The sequence below is a fragment of the Trichomycterus rosablanca genome, chromosome 8 (genome assembly GCF_030014385.1).
Source record: "Trichomycterus rosablanca isolate fTriRos1 chromosome 8, fTriRos1.hap1, whole genome shotgun sequence".
NCBI classification, from domain to species: domain Eukaryota; kingdom Metazoa; phylum Chordata; class Actinopteri; order Siluriformes; family Trichomycteridae; genus Trichomycterus; species Trichomycterus rosablanca.
In genome coordinates, this window is record NC_085995.1 from 15362284 (window position 1) to 15382136 (window position 19853).

At 37.8% G+C, this 19853-nt stretch overlaps 1 protein-coding gene across 1 annotated transcript in view; it reads right to left on the reverse strand.

Annotated features, from left to right (window-relative positions):
- Window positions 1–19519, reverse strand: part of elovl6 (ELOVL fatty acid elongase 6) — a 51124-nt gene extending 31605 nt beyond the window's left edge. Inside the window, exon 1 of the mRNA XM_063000524.1 lies at window positions 19273–19519. Within this exon, the coding sequence (XP_062856594.1) occupies window positions 19273–19355 (83 nt within the window). The 5' untranslated portion in view covers window positions 19356–19519. The remainder of the gene's footprint in view (window positions 1–19272) is intronic.
- Window positions 19520–19853: the final 334 nt, after the last annotated feature.

The following is a 19853-nucleotide window of genomic DNA, read 5'->3' on the forward strand; positions in this document are numbered from 1 at the left end:
GGGAAAATGACAAGCAGTGCTCAATTTGGACATTTAGGGGTGTAGTCTCTTAGGGGTGTACTCACTTTTGTTGCCGGTGGTTTAGACATTAATGGCTGTATATTGAGTTATTTTGAGGGAAGAATAAATTTACACTGTTATATAAGCTGCACACAGACTACTTTTCATTGTGTCAAAGTGTCATTTTGTCAGTGTTGTCCCATGAAAAGATATACTTAAATATCTGCAGAAATGTGAGGGGTGTACTCACTTTTGTGATACACTGTATATACAGGGGTTGGACAAAATAACTGAAACACCTGGTTTTAGACCACAATAATTTATTAGTATGGTGTAGGGCCTCCTTTTGCGGCCAATACAGCGTCAGTTCGTCTTGGAAATGACATATACAAGTCCTGCACAGTGGTCAGAGGGATTTTAAGCCATTCTTCTTGCAGGATAGTGGCCAGGTCACTACGTGATGCTGGTGGAGGAAAACGTTTCCTGACTCGCTTCTCCAAAACACCCCAAAGTGGCTCAATAATATTTAGATCTGGTGACTGTGCAGGCCATGGGAGATGTTCAACTTCACTTTCATGTTCATCAAACCAATCTTTCACCAGTCTTGCTGTGTGTATTGGTGCATTGTCATCCTGATACACGGCACCGCCATTGGATGCACATGGTCCTCCAGAATGGTTCGGTAGTCCTTGGCAGTGACGCGCCCATCTAGCACAAGTATTGGGCCAAGGGAATGCCATGATATGGCAGCCCAAACCATCACTGATCCACCCCCATGCTTCACTCTGGGCATGCAACAGTCTGGGTGGTACGCTTCTTTGGGGCTTCTCCACACCGTAACTCTCCCGGATGTGGGGAAAACAGTAAAGGTGGACTCATCAGAGAACAATACATGTTTCACATTGTCCACAGCCCAAGATTTGCGCTCCTTGCACCATTGAAACCGACGTTTGGCATTGGCACGAGTGACCAAAGGTTTGGCTATAGCAGCCCGGCCGTGTATATCGACCCTGTGGAGCTCCCGAGGGACAGTTCTGGTGGAAACAGGAGAGTTGAGGTGCACATTTAATTCTGCCGTGATTTGGGCAGCCGTGGTTTTATGTTTTTTGGATACAATCCGGGTTAGCACCCGAACATCCCTTTCAGACAGCTTCCTCTTGTGTACACAGTTAATCCTGTTGGATGTGGTTTGTCCTTCTTGGTGGTATGCTGACATTACCCTGGATACCGTGGCTCTTGATACATCACAAAGACTTGCTGTCTTGGTCACAGATGCGCCAGCAAGACGTGCACCAACAATTTGTCCTCTTTTGAACTCTGGTATGTCACCCATAATGTTGTGTGCATTGCAATATTTTGAGCAAAACTGCTCTTACCCTGCTAATTGAACCTTCACACTCTGCTCTTACTGGTGCAATGTGCAATTAATGAAGATTGGCCACCAGACTGGTCCAATTTAGCCATGAAACCTCCCACACTAAAATGACAGGTGTTTCAGTTATTTTGTCCAACCCCTGTATATATATATTAAGAGAGAAAGAAAGAGAGATAGAGAGAGAGAGAGAGAATGTCATTTGAAACCCATGATGTGCACAAGAAACGATCCGACACAAAAGTCTACCAAACAATGTGCACGTGAGGCAGGACTTAGCGGATCAAGCTAACAATGTATTCTTAAAACAGCAAAACAGACAGTTTACATTCCAAGATTAGTATGTGTGTACATTAATAATATAAACTCATTCATGTAGTGAATGAACATTTAAGCATATTTTTGTGAATAAATGCAGTGAAAATTTATGGAATAACAACAGCAGTTAAATTTCCCCAAGATAGCTGAGGAACAGACTAATTATCATTATCATTATTGTTATTATTATAAATATTATACATAAAATGTATATAAAACATAAAATAAATTAATGTTTAATTTATTTAATTATTTATTTATTTAATAATGTAATTTATTTAATTTCTTTTAATTTCTATGTAGCTGTGACAGTCTATGGCAAAATCAACCATTCACATTTTGCATAGTTGTCGAGTCATCCTAAATCTGGAGAAACAAACTGACAAAGCAAAATTCATTAAACCCATCTGTGTTTTATGATGTGTTCTGAGAACAGGATATAAATACACAAGATTAGAAAGTGACCTCCCATTACCTATCCGAGGTTAATTCTCTTTAACCAAGCTTACAGACTGCATAAGCGGATGCTATACACACCTCTAATGATCAAAGATGAACATCAGACAATAATTCACCAGCTGATTCTCTTGATCTTGCAGTGATAGTACAATTGGAAGGAAGTTACTAAGAATTTCAAAGAATCTTATTTGTATGAACTTGTTCTTTGTTCCTTAGGTTCTGAATTAGAAGGCAGGTAATCACTTCAGCTCATAATTGGCTTAACTGTGGGTACACCAATTTATAGATAACGTTATTCAATAGTAGAGTGCTATTGCAACATTTAAATTAACACAACAAAATAAAATGCTACACATACACACTATATAAGCAAGTAAGTATGTGGATACCCTTCCTAATGATTTAGGTTATGGGTTTCAGTCACAATCTGCAAACAGGTGCATAAAATCAATGATGTAACATAAATCTTATTCTGTTTCAGGTTGATCCTGTCTTTAAGGGATATATTTTGAAATAGGATGTCAAACATGCTCATGTTCATATGTCAATAGAGCTTTGAATAAACAGTCCTTTGAAATAGAGGTATTAAAAAGTATAGCTCATTTAAATGTGTTTGGCTATACATTTACAGTGGTACCTTGTAACTCGACGCCCCCTAAACTTGAAATATTTTAAATTCTACACCCTTCGTGAAGAAATCTGTACCCTTAAACTCGACATTTCCCTCGACGTGTTCAGCCTTATGCAAATATGAGGCGAATCTGCATTATAGCTGGGGGTTCGGTGAGAATCACCTTTTCCGAGTTTAAAATGCTTATCGTTAAAAATAAAGCTTAACATGGATTCATGTACTAAAAGAATGACACAGAAACACTAAACTTAATTATTACTGCTCATAGTTTCTTTCCACTAATGAAATTCCTCATTAGTTGTTTTAGTACAATACGTCTATATAAAAACACTGAAATACAATTGAAAACAGTTAAAAATCAATATAAAAATGTTTACCTTCTACTTAACCTTTACTTCTTTATTGTTTCCTTATGCTTCTTAATGTGGAGACGCTCTTGGAATACTGTATTCCGTTTAGTAAAGGCGCATTCACAGGCAGTGCACAAACAGTAAAAAACAAGGAAAAGCACAAAAGCTATTTTGTCACTACACATGTAAATGCGCCTTTACTGCACGGAATACGGTATTAGGTGTCGGTTTTATAGTATTTTTATCTTGATTTTTAATTGGTTTTTCAATTATATTTCATTGTTTTTAATATTATACTTGTGTTATTTTCAGTGTATAAGTGTCCAAAACAACTACTGTTCGATTGGATCAAAGAATAGCCAAAATGGCAAATACTCAGCCAATAATCACCTCCAGAAAGATCAAGGAACATCTGAAGTTACCAGTGAGTACAGAAGATGATTAAGTGAAGCCAATTTACCAGCAGGAACTCCTTGCAAAGTCCCGTTGTTAAGATAAAGACGTGTCCTGAATGGGTTCAAATTTACCAAGGAACACACTGACTGGTCCAAAGAGAAATGGCTCAACATTTTGTGGACTGGTGAAAGCAAATTGTTCTTTTTGGGTCTAGTGGCCGTAGACAGTATGTCAGATGACCCCTGAGCATTGAATTCAAGCCAAAGTACACTGTGAAGACAGTAAAGCATGGTGGTACAAAATGATGATATGGGGATGTTTTTCATACCATGGTGTTACGCCTATTAATCGCATACGAGGGATCATGGATCAATTTAAATATATCAGAATACTTGAGGAGATCATGTTGCCCTATGTCGAAGAAGAAATGTCCTTAAAATGGGTGTTTCAACATGACAATGACCCAAAACATCTTGATTACAGACAAACAAGATTAAGGTAATAGAGTGGCCAGCCCAATCCCCTGACCTCAATCCCAGAGATAACTTGTGTTCTGATATCTGAAACATGTTTTTCTGAGGCAAAACCCAAAAATGCAGAAGAACTGTGGAATGTAGTCTCATCATCCTGGACTGGAATACCTGTTCAGAGGTGCCAGAAGTTGGTCAACTCCATGCAACACAGATCTCGGAAACAATTGTTCTGCCACTAAATATTAGTTCAGTAATTTAAAGTAAAGTGAAACCTTGAACATTTTCAGTTCATACATACATTTTTTGAGTTTTTAAAGAAAAATGCTGGCACTGCTATTTTTTTGAACAGCCTAATATTCATTTTTCTTAACTTTCTGTAAAGGATTAACACAAACTGGCTAAATGTTGTTAATGTTTTGATTTAGAATTGAAAGTGTAGTATTTTCAGTGAATTTGCATTTATGGAAATAGAAGTTATTATAATGATTTTGCACTTTATTCACTTTTTTAAAATCATTGCTATTTTTTTGAACACCACTGTATATGCAGTTCCATGGGACCATGGAACGCATTAACAGGTTTCCCCATACATCCTTATGGAAAAAAATACCTTGGAACTCAACGCCTTTTAAACTCTATGCCAGTCCCAGAACCAATTAACGTCGAGTTTCAAGGTACCACTGTATTATACATTTATTAAAAGAACAGACTACAAGATTAATCGACTGTTGGGAATGTTCAGACTTTCCATGCATGTACTTTGAGATTTAGGAAAACTTATAACACCGCAGCACCACAGTCATGATTGTTGCAAATCAGGGGTGTCAAACTCACGGCCCGCAGGCCAGATCTGGCCCGCCACGTCATTTTATGTAGCCCGCGAGAGGTTTAACGACTGTACGATAGTTGTGATGGTTCGAGTCGTTACAGAGACGCGCTCATAATTTATCCTGCGCCTTTAAGAGACAACCGTGACATCGTAGTCATGGCAACTAACTTTAACCTTCGCTAAGAAGCCATGTGACTTTTACGGCAAAGAGAACGCGAAGTAGCATAGTCAGTAATGTAAACAATAATAAATAAATACAAATAATTATCTTTCAGTACAATACCAAAGCATCGTCTGTAAGTAGTGGCGTTTATATTCTCAGTTGTTAGTAAATGTTTAGTGAGTATATCACAGCGTTTTAGTTACAAATTTACCGTAATTAAATACTGTTGTTACGTTACTATAGCAATTAGTATCTTTACACAAAATTTTAACTCGTTAGCGCTATTTTACGTTTGGTTAAATCTCATATTGTACCAGATGTAACACTTGACTATAGCTGTGTGCCTTTACTGTATTAAGTTCTTTATTGTTTTTATTGTTTGTATTTTTACTTCATTTTGATGCACACAGTGTATCACACAGCTGGCGAGCAAATAAACCGACTGTATTCTGAAGGGAGCTGTCTGTCTGTCTGTCTAGCTGGGAAAGGGGGATAAACTATTAGTGAGGGCAGAATGATTGTCTTAAAAATACACTGTAAAATCCTAAACAAACTGCATCTTTCAAAATGCATGCTGATTTTGTGACCTGCAAAGTGACACAGCCCGCCAGTAGATGATGTTACACATATTTACACATGATCCTAAAATGTACAAGAAGATAAGTAAGAAAATTAAGCATAAGGAGGAAATTTAATGAAAGTGAAAACAGGTCTGTGCTTCAGGAAGAGAAACCGGTGCGTCTCTTGTGTTATGAGGCCGTGTCTGTGGTAAAGGAGGACAATATAAATGCAGAATTCGGCCTCAAAGAAAAACAACAGACTGCAATCACAGCAGGATACGTTACAATCGGCCCTTTGAGGGCCACCATAATGCTGATGTGACACCCCTGTTGTAAATCATAGAGCTGGGGTATTACAGCTGTGGTATTACAGTGTTTTTGTGAATGTAACTTTATTGACAAAGATGCAGTGTTGTCATTTATCCACCTAGCTGTAACCACAGGGTTTTTCATTTTATTTATTTTTTTATTACATCACCATGGCCACCATAAGTAAAGTATCTTTTATACGTCTCAATATAGGTGTAAAACTATCAAATCAATAGGGGTGGGTTTATGAAATCGATTTTTCGATTCGAATCGATCTTTATTTCAACGATCCGATATCGATTCATATAAACGCGAGATCGATCTTTTAAATACGCCCCTTTTTACGGTGCACACGGAAATCTGTTACCCCCTTTAATTTCACGTGACCAGCCAGTGTTTTTTCATGCAACGAGATCTGACCTGCACATCAGTTTAGCATGGCAGAAGTTCAAGTTATGACCACTACACAACTTTTTGCACTGATTTTCGCTCGGCGACGGGATTCGGGAGGAACTTGGTGTTCGCTCTGCGATCAAAACTCGGCTCTCAATCAATGTGTGAAACAGCGAGGGGAAACACAGGGGGGAGGTTGTAAACAGGTGGTGGAGCGCAATATAGTTTCTATCAGAATACATCAGCACACTCGAGTTTTACAGTATTTCTGACCTGATCGTTCTCTACAAAACAAAATATTTATTAACCTCCAACTCACTATACAGTAGAACAAGCCATGCTGCTCGTGTTGCCAAATCCACTCAGATTCATTTATTTCATCAGCGCACAAACTTTGATCGCTCGCTACTTGTTGATGTGCATGTTTGGACGTGGTATCATTAAATTCTTGTTTTCGTGACAAAACGTAGTTTTAGAGACCAGAGAAGCTCGCCTGTGATTCCCCCTGGTGATAGATGGTGTAGTGTAAAACTACCCATCGCCGATCAGTCGTGTAGTGTGAACATTACAGCGACCAGGTGTTAATCAGAGTGTCGTGTAGTGTAAACTTGGCATAAGCTGTTCAACAGCCAGGTGTATGTTTACATTACATTTACAATGTTGTAGCGTGTCAGACATATAAAATAATAATAAAAAATGAATGTTACTGTTTTCTGTTTTGGATTGATTATTTATGTAAACAAAATACACAAATATTTTTAATAATGAGTGTTCTTTGTACAATTATCACATTCGTTCTCTGAACATCTGTACATATTTAAACAAAACCTGTTAATGTAACTCAAATATGCCTAAATGTGTTGAATCGAAAATCGAATCGAAAATCGAAGATCGAATCGGGACCTTGTGAATCGGAATCGAATCGATCCAGGAAATTAGTGGCGATACCCAGCCCTACAAATCAATGTTAATTTTTCTGCTGTAGTATTTTTTTTTGCTATTTGTGTGTCTAAGTGTGTTTTTGTGTGTGCAGTTGTGGGTGTGTACACAAGCACTGCAGTAGGAAAAGGTAAGAGAACAATGCTGCTGCTGTGATGTTCGTATTATGTTTAAACAAGGAGGGGTTGTTTAATGGTCAGTTTTACAATTTCCTCATTCTGTTGTAACTGAACATATTTTACTTTGGCTACTTTACTATGTACTCAGTTTTACTCAGTTTTACTCAGTAAAAGCATGATATCTAAAAACTAACAGTTTTTTTGGTATTACAGAAACGTGCAAGGCCTAGGGCTTATCATGGTCATCCTAATTTCAAAAATACACTAAATGGCCAGAAGTATGTGGAAAGCTGACCATTAGTCTGTCTGGCATTCCATTTCAAAAATAGCAAAAACCAAAAAACAGCTATCACTGCACAACTTTTACATTACATTACACTTCATTCTTCTCATAGAAGATCCCTGGTCAGGGTCGGGGTGGGTGTGATTTAGTGGGTGAAAGGAAACACCCCAAACAGGTTAACTGCCAATTACAAGTCATTTAAACAAATAATTGTAATAAATTTAGGTCATACGTATACATTCACTAAGCAATATGTTAAGTACACCTACCTGGTACATACATTCACTGATTATTTTATAAGCTACACTGACCATACAGTTATACAGAATTTGTGGGTTTACAATAACTGACAGCTGCTCTGTATACTTTGTCACCCCACCGTACCCTATTTATCAACTGAAAGTAGTGCTGGACAATAATCCGATATCGATATATATCGCGATAGAAAATGTTTCAATAACGGTGATATGATTTTTAAACAAATTCGATCGATATACATTACATCAGTGCGTGATGAAGTTCGCCACAGGCACGAAGCCAGTGCTCAGCGTTACCGCTCTGATTACACTACCTACAACACGGTGGATATTAGCGACTAAATGAGTTCAACAGCTGTGAGGGAACGAGCATCCACAGTCAGGGGCAGAGCCGGGGGGTGGCCACTTTGCCGGTGTTACTTTTTTGCGGTAGCATTTTTGCACGCAGGTGTTCCCACAGGGACACAATTCAACAGCGCACCTCAAGCAAGTCGTTCTCCACCAAAACAGTGCAGTAACACATTTAACATAAATGTCAACCACCAACACAATTACAGAAGAAGTAGTACTACTGAGTACTAATACCAGCTATTACTACTACTTCTTATTAGTTGTGGCGCGCTACGAGTAAAGGCACCAACAGACTATTCGCGTTCCACTGTTGCCAGATTGGGCGGTTTTCCTCCTAATTGGGCGGGTTTAAAAAAAAAAAAAAAAAAAAAAAAAAAAAAAAATTTATAGCATTTAAATAACACTTCTATTGAAAAGAGAATATTCAGGTTTTTTTTTTTATTTTTTTTTTATAAATTTTAGCACGTCCAATTTTTTCATCCCATCTATCTAGCCGTTCCACGCCTCCTCCGAAACGTGCACAGCCAATCGACCGTCTTATCACCCACACTTGACGAGTGTAGCGTGGCAGAGTACTGTGCACGGAGGATCACACACTCCGCCACACCCCCTCCCGTCTCCATACAGGCGAGAGCATCCCCTACGGTCTCAAGTCCCGCCCCCCACCCGGACAACAGGCCAATCGTTGTCCATAGCCGCCCAGCCTCGACCGTGAAGGCAGAGCTGGATTCGAAACGACGCTCCGTCGAAATCCAGCTCTGGTTGCAGCGCATGTCTTTTACCACTGCGCCACCTGAGCGGCAGAATATTCAGTTTTAAGAAGCCCCAGCATTGTAGAAGGCTATTAAAAGTAAAGTCAATTTTCAAAGCTGATTTGTGTAAACAGTAGGGCTGGGCGATATGGATCAAAAATTATATCTCGATATTTTTTTCTGAATGGCGATATACGATATATATCTCGATATTTTTGTATCCCATAAGGTAATAACAAAAAGACACTTCTGAGACAAAGCTACATGTTCCAATTTTTTTACAGGCACTTTTATTAATATTCATGCTGGGGAAGCTTCACACAAGAACTATTTTTCCTTAAAAAAAAAAAAAAAAAAAAAAAAAAAAAAAAAAAAAAAAAAAAAAAAAAAAAAAAGCTATTCTAAGAAAAAAAAAAAAGTTGTTTTCTAAGGCATCTCCTGTCGTCTAATGTGAATTACAAATATATTGTCTGGCCCTTTAAGAATGTTAAGTGTACTATAGGGCGCAGGGAGCGAGTGTGTAGGGAAGATATCGGAATGACACGGTTTCCGGCTGAGCTTGTGTGACATTAAAAGTAAAACCCCGTTAAAGTAAACCCCTCGTTAACCCCCCACCCCCCCATGTTTGGACTTTATACATGATTTTATGTATATGTCGCCACAACATTAACATTTACATTAATATTTTATTTTACTGTATAGTACTCAGTTCTGTAATACAGGCATTTAATGCATTTTAATCAGCGTTCTGCTTCATGCACTTTATAGTGAGGGAGAGGGGCGGGGCAGTGAGGGAGAGGGGCGGGGCAGGTGAACACGTGCAGAGACAAAATGGGAGAAGAGAAAGACGAACTGTCGGATCTAACTGGAACGTAACATCTATATCGATATATGCGATATTGTCTTATCTTATATCGCGTATGAAAATATATCGATATTTTATAAAATCTCGATATATCGCCCAGCCCTAGTAAACAGTATTATCTAATTTTTATCTAGACAATATCTAGAAAATACAAGTATCGGTTTGAGACTCGGTTTCGGATCGGGATCAAAATTAATGATCGGGATCGGGAACAAAAAAACGTGATCGGGACATCCCTAGTTGGAATAGTTAAATATACAGAGGTATTTTGCTTTACACATCAGAGTGATTGTGGCAGGAGACTAGATAAGCAAAACAGTCTTTCAACAGCATTTTAGTCACTGCAAAACAAACTAACTAAGAACAGTATCAAACCTGATACTCCCCACCTGACCAAGCAAAGGCTTTCATCCCTTCAGTCAATGCAAAAGGTGGGAAAGAAGTCATTTGCATTTTAGGCAAAAATGCCTCTGTCTACTAGCAGGTGTGGGAAATGTAAAGTTAAAATGCTTTCAAAAATAGAAGTGTTAATATGTTATTTTCGTCAATTAACAAAATGAAAAGTAAATGAACAAAAAAGAAATCTAAAACAAATCAATGTCTGGTGTGACCACATTTTGCCTTTAAAACAGCACCAATTCTTCTAGGTAAACTTGCACAGTAAGAGATTTTGTAAGATTATAGTCAGGTGTACAATTAACCAATTATATGAAACAGGTGATAATGATCATCATTATTAAATGTAGGTTGAATCAGTCATTAACTAAAAGAGAAACAGACAAATTCCGCTATAAGGGTGAGGCTGTGGAAGACAGTTTCATGTCATAAGTCATTCTGTCGTTCTGCCTCTCTTATCCGATCACTCAGGTTTGGTGACGGTGGGGAGATGGGCGCTGATGTCCTATGAAAGCCTTCACGACCTTGTTACCTGCTTGCTCTCCCTTTTAGTTATGCTGTAATAATTAGGGCTGCTGGAGTCTAAAACTCTCTGTAAAACTGTTTTACTCAACTAGCATTGTACATTATTAACTACATTCTCTGTTGTTTTACCCCGAGGGCATTCTGATGGAAACCTGTTTACCCGCCAAGGTTAAGGATTGAAGTCGAGACTGCCGTGACAATGATGCTGCTCCTGCCGGATGTGACGGGTCTGGAGTAATTGCAGCAAGAATGACGAACTCACTACAGACTTTATTGAAGACTAGACCGAATAATAACTCTATTATTATTATTTATTTATTTATTGCAAGTTATAAATTTTAGTTCATTTAATTCTGTGTTGGTATGATTTGTGTAAATCTTATTTATTTAAAGTATTCTCCAGGCCACCCAAGAAGGATGGGCCCTGCTGAGTCTGGTTCCTCTCAAGGTTTCTTCCTGTAATTTTCAGGGAGTTTTTCCTTGCCACTGTCGCCCTCGGCTTGCTCAACAGGGGTTTTTGTATCTGTTGGTTTTGGATTTTGTAAAGTTGCTTTGAGACAATGTCTACTGTAAAAAGCGCTATATAAATAAAGTTGACTTGACACCATGGCAAGACACAAGGTATTTACACTGCATCAGCAAGGTCTCTCCCAGACAAAGATTTCAAAGCAGATTGGGGTGTCAGGATGTACTGTTCAAGCTGTTTCGAATAATGAACTCAACAGACAGTGGTCGGCCAAGGAAACTTAGTGCAACAGATGAAAGACACATCATGCTTACTTCCCATCAAAGTTGGAAAATGTCCAGCAGAGCCATCTGCTCAGAACTGGCAGAAACCAGTGGTACATCCATCTACTGTGAGAACAAGTCTGGAGAAGTGGTCTTCATGGAGGAATTACGTCAAAATGCCATTCCTTTGATGTGAAAACAAGACCAAGCCACTCAACTCAATGCATGAAAACATAGAAACTGTGGCAGCAGGTGCTCTGGAGTGATAAATCAACATTTAAAATAGTTGGCTGTAACAAAGAAGTGAAGAATGGTGGAAGTTTGGGGCTGCATTTCAGCAAATGGAGTTGGGGATTTGGTCAGGATTAATAGTGTTCCCAATGCTGAGAAATGCATACAAGCGTAACATTATGACCACCTCCTTGTTTCTACACTCACTATCCATTTTATCAGCTCCACTTACCATACAGAAGCACTTTGTAGTTCTACAATTACTGACTGTAGTCCATCTGTTTCTCTACATACTTTGTTAGCCTGCTTTTACCCTGTTCTTCAATGGTCAATGGCGTGTTGTGCTGGTATGAGTGGATAAGACACAGCAGCGCTGATGGAGGTTTTAAACACCTCACTGTCACTGCTGGACTGAGAATAGTCCACCAACCAAAAATATCCAGCCAACAGTGCCCTGTGGGCAGCGTCCTGTGGCCACTGATGAAGGTCTAGAAGATGACCAACTCAAACAGCAGCAATAAATAAGCGATTGTCTCTGACTTTACATCTACAAGGTGGACCAACTAGGTAGGAGTGTCTAATAGAGTGGACAGTAAGTGGACACAGTATTTAAATATAGTGCTGCTGTGTCTGATCCACTCATACCAGCACAACACACACTAACACACCACCACCATGTCATTGTCACTTCAGTGCTGAGAATGAGCCACCACCTAAATAATACCTGCTCTGTGGTAGTCCTGACCATTGAAGAGCAGGGTGAAAGCAGGCTAAAAAGGTACTTAGAAAAACAGATGGACTACAGTCAGTAATTGTAGAACTACAAAGTGTTTATATATGGTAAGTGGAGCTGATAAAATGGACAGTATGTAGAAACCAGGAGGTGGTTTTAATGTTGCATACATCATGTAATACCATCAGGGAGGCGTCTGATTGGCTCCAAATTTATTCTGCAGCAGGACAACAAGCCCTGCATGTTATTAAAGAACTATCTTTAACGTAAATAAGAACAAAGAGTCCTGGAAGTGATGATTATGGCCCCGACAGAGCCCTGAACTCAACATCATCAAGTCTGTCTGGGAATACATGAAAAGACAAAAGAATCTGAGCAAGCCTACTCCAACAAAAGATCTGTGGTTAGTTTTCCAAGATGTCTGGAACAATCTGCACGCCGAGATCATCCAAAAACTGTTTGCAAGTGAAGAACTGATGCTGTTCCTAGAAGACTTGATGCTGTCAAGGCAAAGTGTGGTCACACCAAATAATGATTTGATTTATCTTTTTTAAGTTTTATGTTTTACCATTACTTTACTTCCCCACAATCACTGGACTTAACACGGCAATACACCCCTGACAAAATGTCAATCCATCATGGAGATGACATCAGCCAATCAATATGTAGACGCCCAACTGTGGGGATTCAAACCCTGGATTCCGGGGTTATTGGGCTAATATAGTTTGCCGCTGTACCAAAGGGGTGCCTCAAAATCAATTATTTACAGTCAATTACATGTTATCAACTTTGTTGCAACAGATTAAGAAGGGCCATTTCTATTCCAGCATGACTGTAAATCTGTAAAAAGTTTTGGGGAGTGTGGAGAAACGTGTGCCACAGAGCACTGACCTCAGCCATATTAAACACATTTAAACTTATGAAACCTGTTGATTGAGAGCCAGAAATCTTTGTCCAAGATCAATGACTGAACTCACAAATGGACTTCTGACCAAAAAGGCACAAATCGACACAGACACACTCCAGTGAAATACGGATGTGTAGACCTCTATAAATTCTTAAGTTCAGGTATTTCAATTTTGGTTTGACGTGTATGATGTAAAGTGACCTGTTTAGAGCCCTGACCTCCATAACATTAAACATCTTATTAATAAATAGTAAAATCGATTGCAGGTAACATTCATGTGCAACATCACAAATGATCTGTTGACTAAACGGGCAAAAATAGTCTCTTTTTGACTCAGCAAATGACACTATTGAAATTAGAATTTTTTTGTACAAAGTAGTATGTGCTCTAATCATTTAATCATAAAAAAACAACAATAAAATACAATACAATTACAAAAATCCTTAGCATGTGTATGTCAACATTTGGCCACTACGTGTTGGCTTGTGGCTGCGCCTGATTTCTGACCCCTACGACTGAAACTGCCCACCCCGACTATTAACAAAGGCGCAGAGCTTGGGAGTCTAGGTCTAGGAAATTTGTGGTAATCGGGGATTTCAGGTTGCTGTCGTTCTGCCTCTCTTGTCTGATCACTCTTTTTTGATGATGGTGTGCGACGTGGGTGCTGACATCCTGCGAAAGCCCTCATGACTGTGTTATTTGCTATCTCTCCCTTTTAGTTATGCTGTAATAATTAGGGGTGCTGGAGTCTCATGCTACTTTCTGCAAAACTGACATCTTACTCTTAATGATTCCACATTTCAACTCCATTTTCTGTTTTTTACTCTGAAGTGGTTCTGATGGAAACCTGTTTACCCACCCGAGGTTGCTGCTCCTGGCGTGTTTGCACCGAAAATGTCCAGAACTCACTTTATTACAGACTGGACTGAACTCCAATTGTTTACATTATTTATTTATTTATTTTGCTAGTTATAACTTTTAGTTTAATTAAATTCTGTGTATGTATGATGTGTAAATCCTATTCATTCAAATTATTCTCCAGGCCACCCAAGGAGGATGGGGGTCCCTTCTGAGTCTGGTTCCTCTCAAGGTTTCTTCCTGTAATTTTTAGGGAGTTTTTCCTTGCCACTGTCGCCCTTGGCTTACTCAACAGGGCTTTTTGGTCTGTTGGTCCTGAATTCTATAAAGTTGCTTTGAGACAATGTTCATTGTAAAAAGCGCTATATAAATAAATTTGACTTGAACGTTAGACCTAAACTTTATGTACACTGAATTACTGAATTTCATTTGGAATTGTCACTATCACATCTCTTTCTGTACTAAAATTTGATCTTTTGAGGTGTGTAATCCACAATTTGTGCATCTAATTTCTAAATTTTGCCTTATTCAAGTCACCAGTTGCTTTTACTTTAGCCATTACTTTAGGTACATTATTTTAAGTAACGTAAGTTGTTTAGCTACTATTCCAACATATGAAATGATTTAAGCAGTCTGAAAATACTAGATGAAATAAAACAACCTTGTCAGTTATTTGTTCATTCTAATAAACATTTCCATCTCTAGGCTGTTACAGTGAGTCTACTATTTTTGCTTTGAAGTAACATTAATGGTTAATAACTGACCCTAACAATGCACAGTCAGATACAATCCTAAAATCTACCATGAAAAACGTTCACAAATATTTTTAAGCACGCTAATCTGGAAAATCCTGAGAGAAGAAAAGGAAGTTTCTGCTAAACTATCTTTGCATACCATCAAAACAGTCATTTAGCTACACCCTTTTCTGACACTATCAGGTATTGCAAAAATGCCTTAAACATTCATTGGGTGTTTGTAACATATTTTAAACGAGTATAATGTTTAATGTATAGTCGCCCATAGAAATTTATAATTACTTATTTTTGTCTTACAGCTTGAAGTTTCAAACCCATTATTTTTACTGATCATTTACACATTCATATAATGAGAAAGAAAGCAACAGTAGGAATGTAAAATTTTGCCATTTTCTTTTAACCGATAACCAACCGCCATTAGTCAATGGGTAACCATTAATCAAGAAGCTTATAGCATCTCATCAAAATATAAACATCATTTCATACATTGATTAAAAAAGTGAAATGAGGTAAATGTGCAATAACGTAAAACAGTAAAATGTTTAGCATTCAAAATGTCAAAACAAACAAAAGCTAACTAAACATGCTAGTAAGGGATTTTAATGATGACAATAAATCCTACAATAATTAAGCAGTCTTTTTTTATTAATACTGGCAAAAGGCAAAATTCTGATTCATTTCTAACAGCTGACAATTAATTTGCTGATTTGAGACTCACCCTCACCTGCCCTCAGCGCACAAGCTCTGTGTCTAAAGTCATTCAGATTCAGATAAAAAAGGCTAAATAAAGATGAAAAGTTTATAGAATGTTCAGTTTACATCATTTTGAAACATTACACAATAAGCAGATGAATTGGTAACAGGTGATGAAATCATGATTGGGTATTCAAAGAGGATCCAACAAAGGCTCAGTCTTTACAAGCAAAGACAGGTCGTACATCACTACTTTGTGCCAAACTTTGTGAGAGAAAAAAGCATTTATTAACACAGTATTGCAACTGATTTAGGTCTTTCACCATCAGCCATACAAATTATTTTGAAAAGATTCAGGGAATCAGGAGAAACATCAGGTCAAGGCTGAAACTAGTGTTGAATGTGCAAGACCTTTAAGCTCTCATATGGCACTACATGAGAAACCATCATGCTACTTCAAAACAAATGTTCAGAAAAGTTGGGACATTTTGTAAAATTCAGTAAAAAGAAGAATCAGTGATTTGTTTCTTCTCTTGCATCTTGATTTAGCTGATAAAAAGTAAAAAGAAACTATTTCCAATTGACTGATCAATGTCATTGTAGTTTGTAAATATGAACACATTTAGAATTTAATGCCTGCAACACACTCAATAAAAGTTAGGACAGAGGCAGACGTTAGGGTTTTAAAACATTCCACAAGAAGCAGGTGAACTAATAAGAGATTTGTTTCAGCTTCACTCTATACCTGATCAAAAAACTGCCAAAACTGTATGCCACCAATTATGTTAATACTGTTTTGACAAATTATTTAGTAAAAGGGATGTGATTCTGTATGCTGTATAATGCAAGAGCTTTGGGAATTTATTTAATATGAAGAAATAATATATTAAACCAATAACACCAACGTATCTTTCCCATCTTTCCTTACAAAATTCCTTGTGCTAGCATAATCAACCAACTAGCCACTAAACTGTTTTCTACCCTGTTGGTTAAAGCCTGAGGTACCAGAAATGTCTAATATGGATCCTGACATGCAGAATAAAGGTCTGTTTTGCTAAATACAACTAAAAAATAAACGTTATGACAATCACAAATCTAAATTAGAAATTCAACTGTATTAGGCTGGAGATGAGTGAAACACTCAAATAAGTGCTTGTTGTGTTTAACCTGTATTCTAGCTAAACAGTAGTTGCACTGCAGTTTATTACACCATCAATGTTTAAACTATCAGTGAGCCACATGCTAGGTAGCAAGTCAGTGCAGGTATACCAAGCTTGAGTTTCCCTACAGGATTTAGCACCTCATTAATAAATTATCTTACCTGTTGTCTTTATTCATTAATATAATCAGGGATATACCTGATTTAAATATCAGAGCTCTGTCTATTTGCCAGCACTGATATGAATTCAGTACTGAGCTGATTACCTCACTAGGAAAACATTGCACTTGAACCTTATCCAGCAGCTGAAGAAAAGACAGTAAATACAATTATCTATGTTCCTAGTAATATTTTTGATTTGACTGCAGACTATAAATAAGACTATCCATGCCTTATTTTTTCCTTCTTAAAGTTTCTTTTCAAATAACGTACAAATACCACATCAAACTATTCAGAACTTGTTTTAAAAACGTCCTAGACGAAACATATTGCTGTTCTGGAAAAAAAGTCGGTCATACTACTTATTAGCTTCCTAAATTTGATTACTGTATTCTGAGCTGTATCAGATACTTTGTCCACCCCTGTACTTTTTATAGATAGATAGACAGATAGATAGACAGACAGATAATTTATTAATCCCGAAGAAAATTAAGAATAAACAGCGCCTTGCCCCTTATGTAAAGAAGCTGAATCCAGCATGTGTAGATACAGCACACAAAATCAGAATTTATTCATTGAATATTCTGCTTAACCAAAAACATACCATGAACAGCCCATGAAATTATTCAGGTAAATTTCATGTTTCCTTTTGTTTCCATGTTATTTTGTAGTGAAATGTAAAAGTTAGCCCATTCTCTAAATTGAACAAATTTAAATATAATTTTTCTGCCCAGATTACTGCATAATTTTTATTGATTTGCTAAATTTGCCATTCTGGAACATTTTATGTTATTTTGCCATGTTAGATTTAACAAATACACAGTAAATGTGCAAAGCTTTGTTGCTTAGTAGATGTGTTATCTTGTACACAAACCCCAATATATGGAATTTGACCAGTAGGTGCTGTTTTGCACATTTCTATAAAACAGCAGTTAATATTAATAGTTTACAAACAAGTGTGAAGAATATGTATGTCATTGCTATATGGTATTTTAACTTTTTTTTTTTATTGTTCTGGAATAACTGACTCTGTGGTAAGGTGGTCAAAAGGCACTCACTTTATTTTAAAAGGCCATTTGAATTTGGTTTATATACAACTATCTATCTATCTATCTATCTATCTATCTATCTATCTATCTATCTATCTATCTATCTATTCAACAACCATACCACACATTGCTATCGTAATTCGATTAAACTGCGAAAAAATCCATACATACTTTTAAAGTGCAGATTGAAAGGTAAGTAGGCAGGTAGGTTTTTAAGTAAGTGATGTAGTTGTATTAGACTGCAGCTCGTCGCACGGCCAAGCTGGGATGCGATTGGTCAGTGGACTGTCAGCAGACATCGGATGAAAAATTTGATTGGACAAGTTTAACGGCTTCATTCTCTGAATACACGTGGGAGCAAAAAATGACAGTAGCGCGATCAACCTGCATTCCGTCAAGTCCCGCCCATCTATGAGCGGATTGGCTGGTGAAAATCCCGCCTTAGAGCGTGTCCAATCAGCGATATGGTCATGGGTAAGAATTTCCAGTCAATCCAGATGAATCAGGTCAGGGTTTGACGGAATGCAGGTGGGAATAGCACAACGCCTCAAATTTCAGGAAGTATTCCTGAAAAAAAGAATGAATGTATAAAGAAGAAATGTTGGTATTAATGAATGAATTAAATGGCTAAAAATATAGATGTTATTAGTTTATTGTGGCTGGGGTCAAATCTGTACAGCATTATTTACTTCATTCATTTGTTCATTCATTAGATGCCTATAGATGCTATTTCAAATGCCCACATTGGCATCTAGGTTAGTAAATCAGTCCATGCAGACGCCAAAATTGAAAACATATCCTAATGCATAATCAGACGGATCTTACCGGAAAATAACCAATCTATTTCAAATACACACACCCACCTAACATGCAGACTGTGCATAATTCCTATACATCCTCATATTACAAGGCAAACCAAGATATGCAACATTTTGACATTAGCCTGCTGATGCTCTCAAGGGTAAGGGGGTGGCACACCAATGAGATGGACCACACAATACATCCATTTTGCAGTAATCGGTCATATTTTTGCAGCCAACACAAAGTAAGTCATGTCACATGTATTATACGAACCCTGTAGTAAGTGACCGCGGTTGCGGATGTGATCATGTCGTTAATTATACTGTGCCGCGGTGAACAACTGCTAATGTTAATCCCAGCCGCTGGCAGACAGTGCCCTCACATCTTTCCCAACCTACTTAACCTACACCAAATCCTGCCTCATATAAAAACACGGGCGATGTAATGAATGAACTCACCAATTCTCCTGCATCCATCGAATGGCTTCGTCCTCATTAAACTGCCTCTCGAATTCATACTCTTGTAAAGCCAGCACCGACATGATTCCTGTATGCAGACAGACCGCTAACAGCTCGCCCTTTAGCTGCCTTTGTTTTCACAAACTCACAGCTTTCTGCTACAGGAGACCAGGATCTTCCTCTGCCTTTCTCTGTCGGATGTTATCAGTGTGCACTTGTTTTACTGGTCTCACAGGGGGTGTGTGCACGCCCTCGATGCTCTCGGTGTGAGCGAGTGAGTGTGTATGAGTGGGCTTAGTCTCTCTCTCTCTCTCTCTCTCTCTCTTTCTCAAATTCAATTCAAGGTGCTTTATTAGCATTACAAATATTCACATTTGTATTTCCAAAGCTTCTTTACAAACTGAATAATTAATGAGAAAATAATTGCATAAAAACGTTAATTTAGACATTAGTAATTAGCCTTTAAAATAGCATCTTATAAACAAACTAGAACAACACATATATAAAGTGTGGGAAAAGTATTTAAGTGTGTGTGTGTGTGTGTGTGTGAGTGTGTGTGTGTGAGAGAGAGAGAGAGAGAG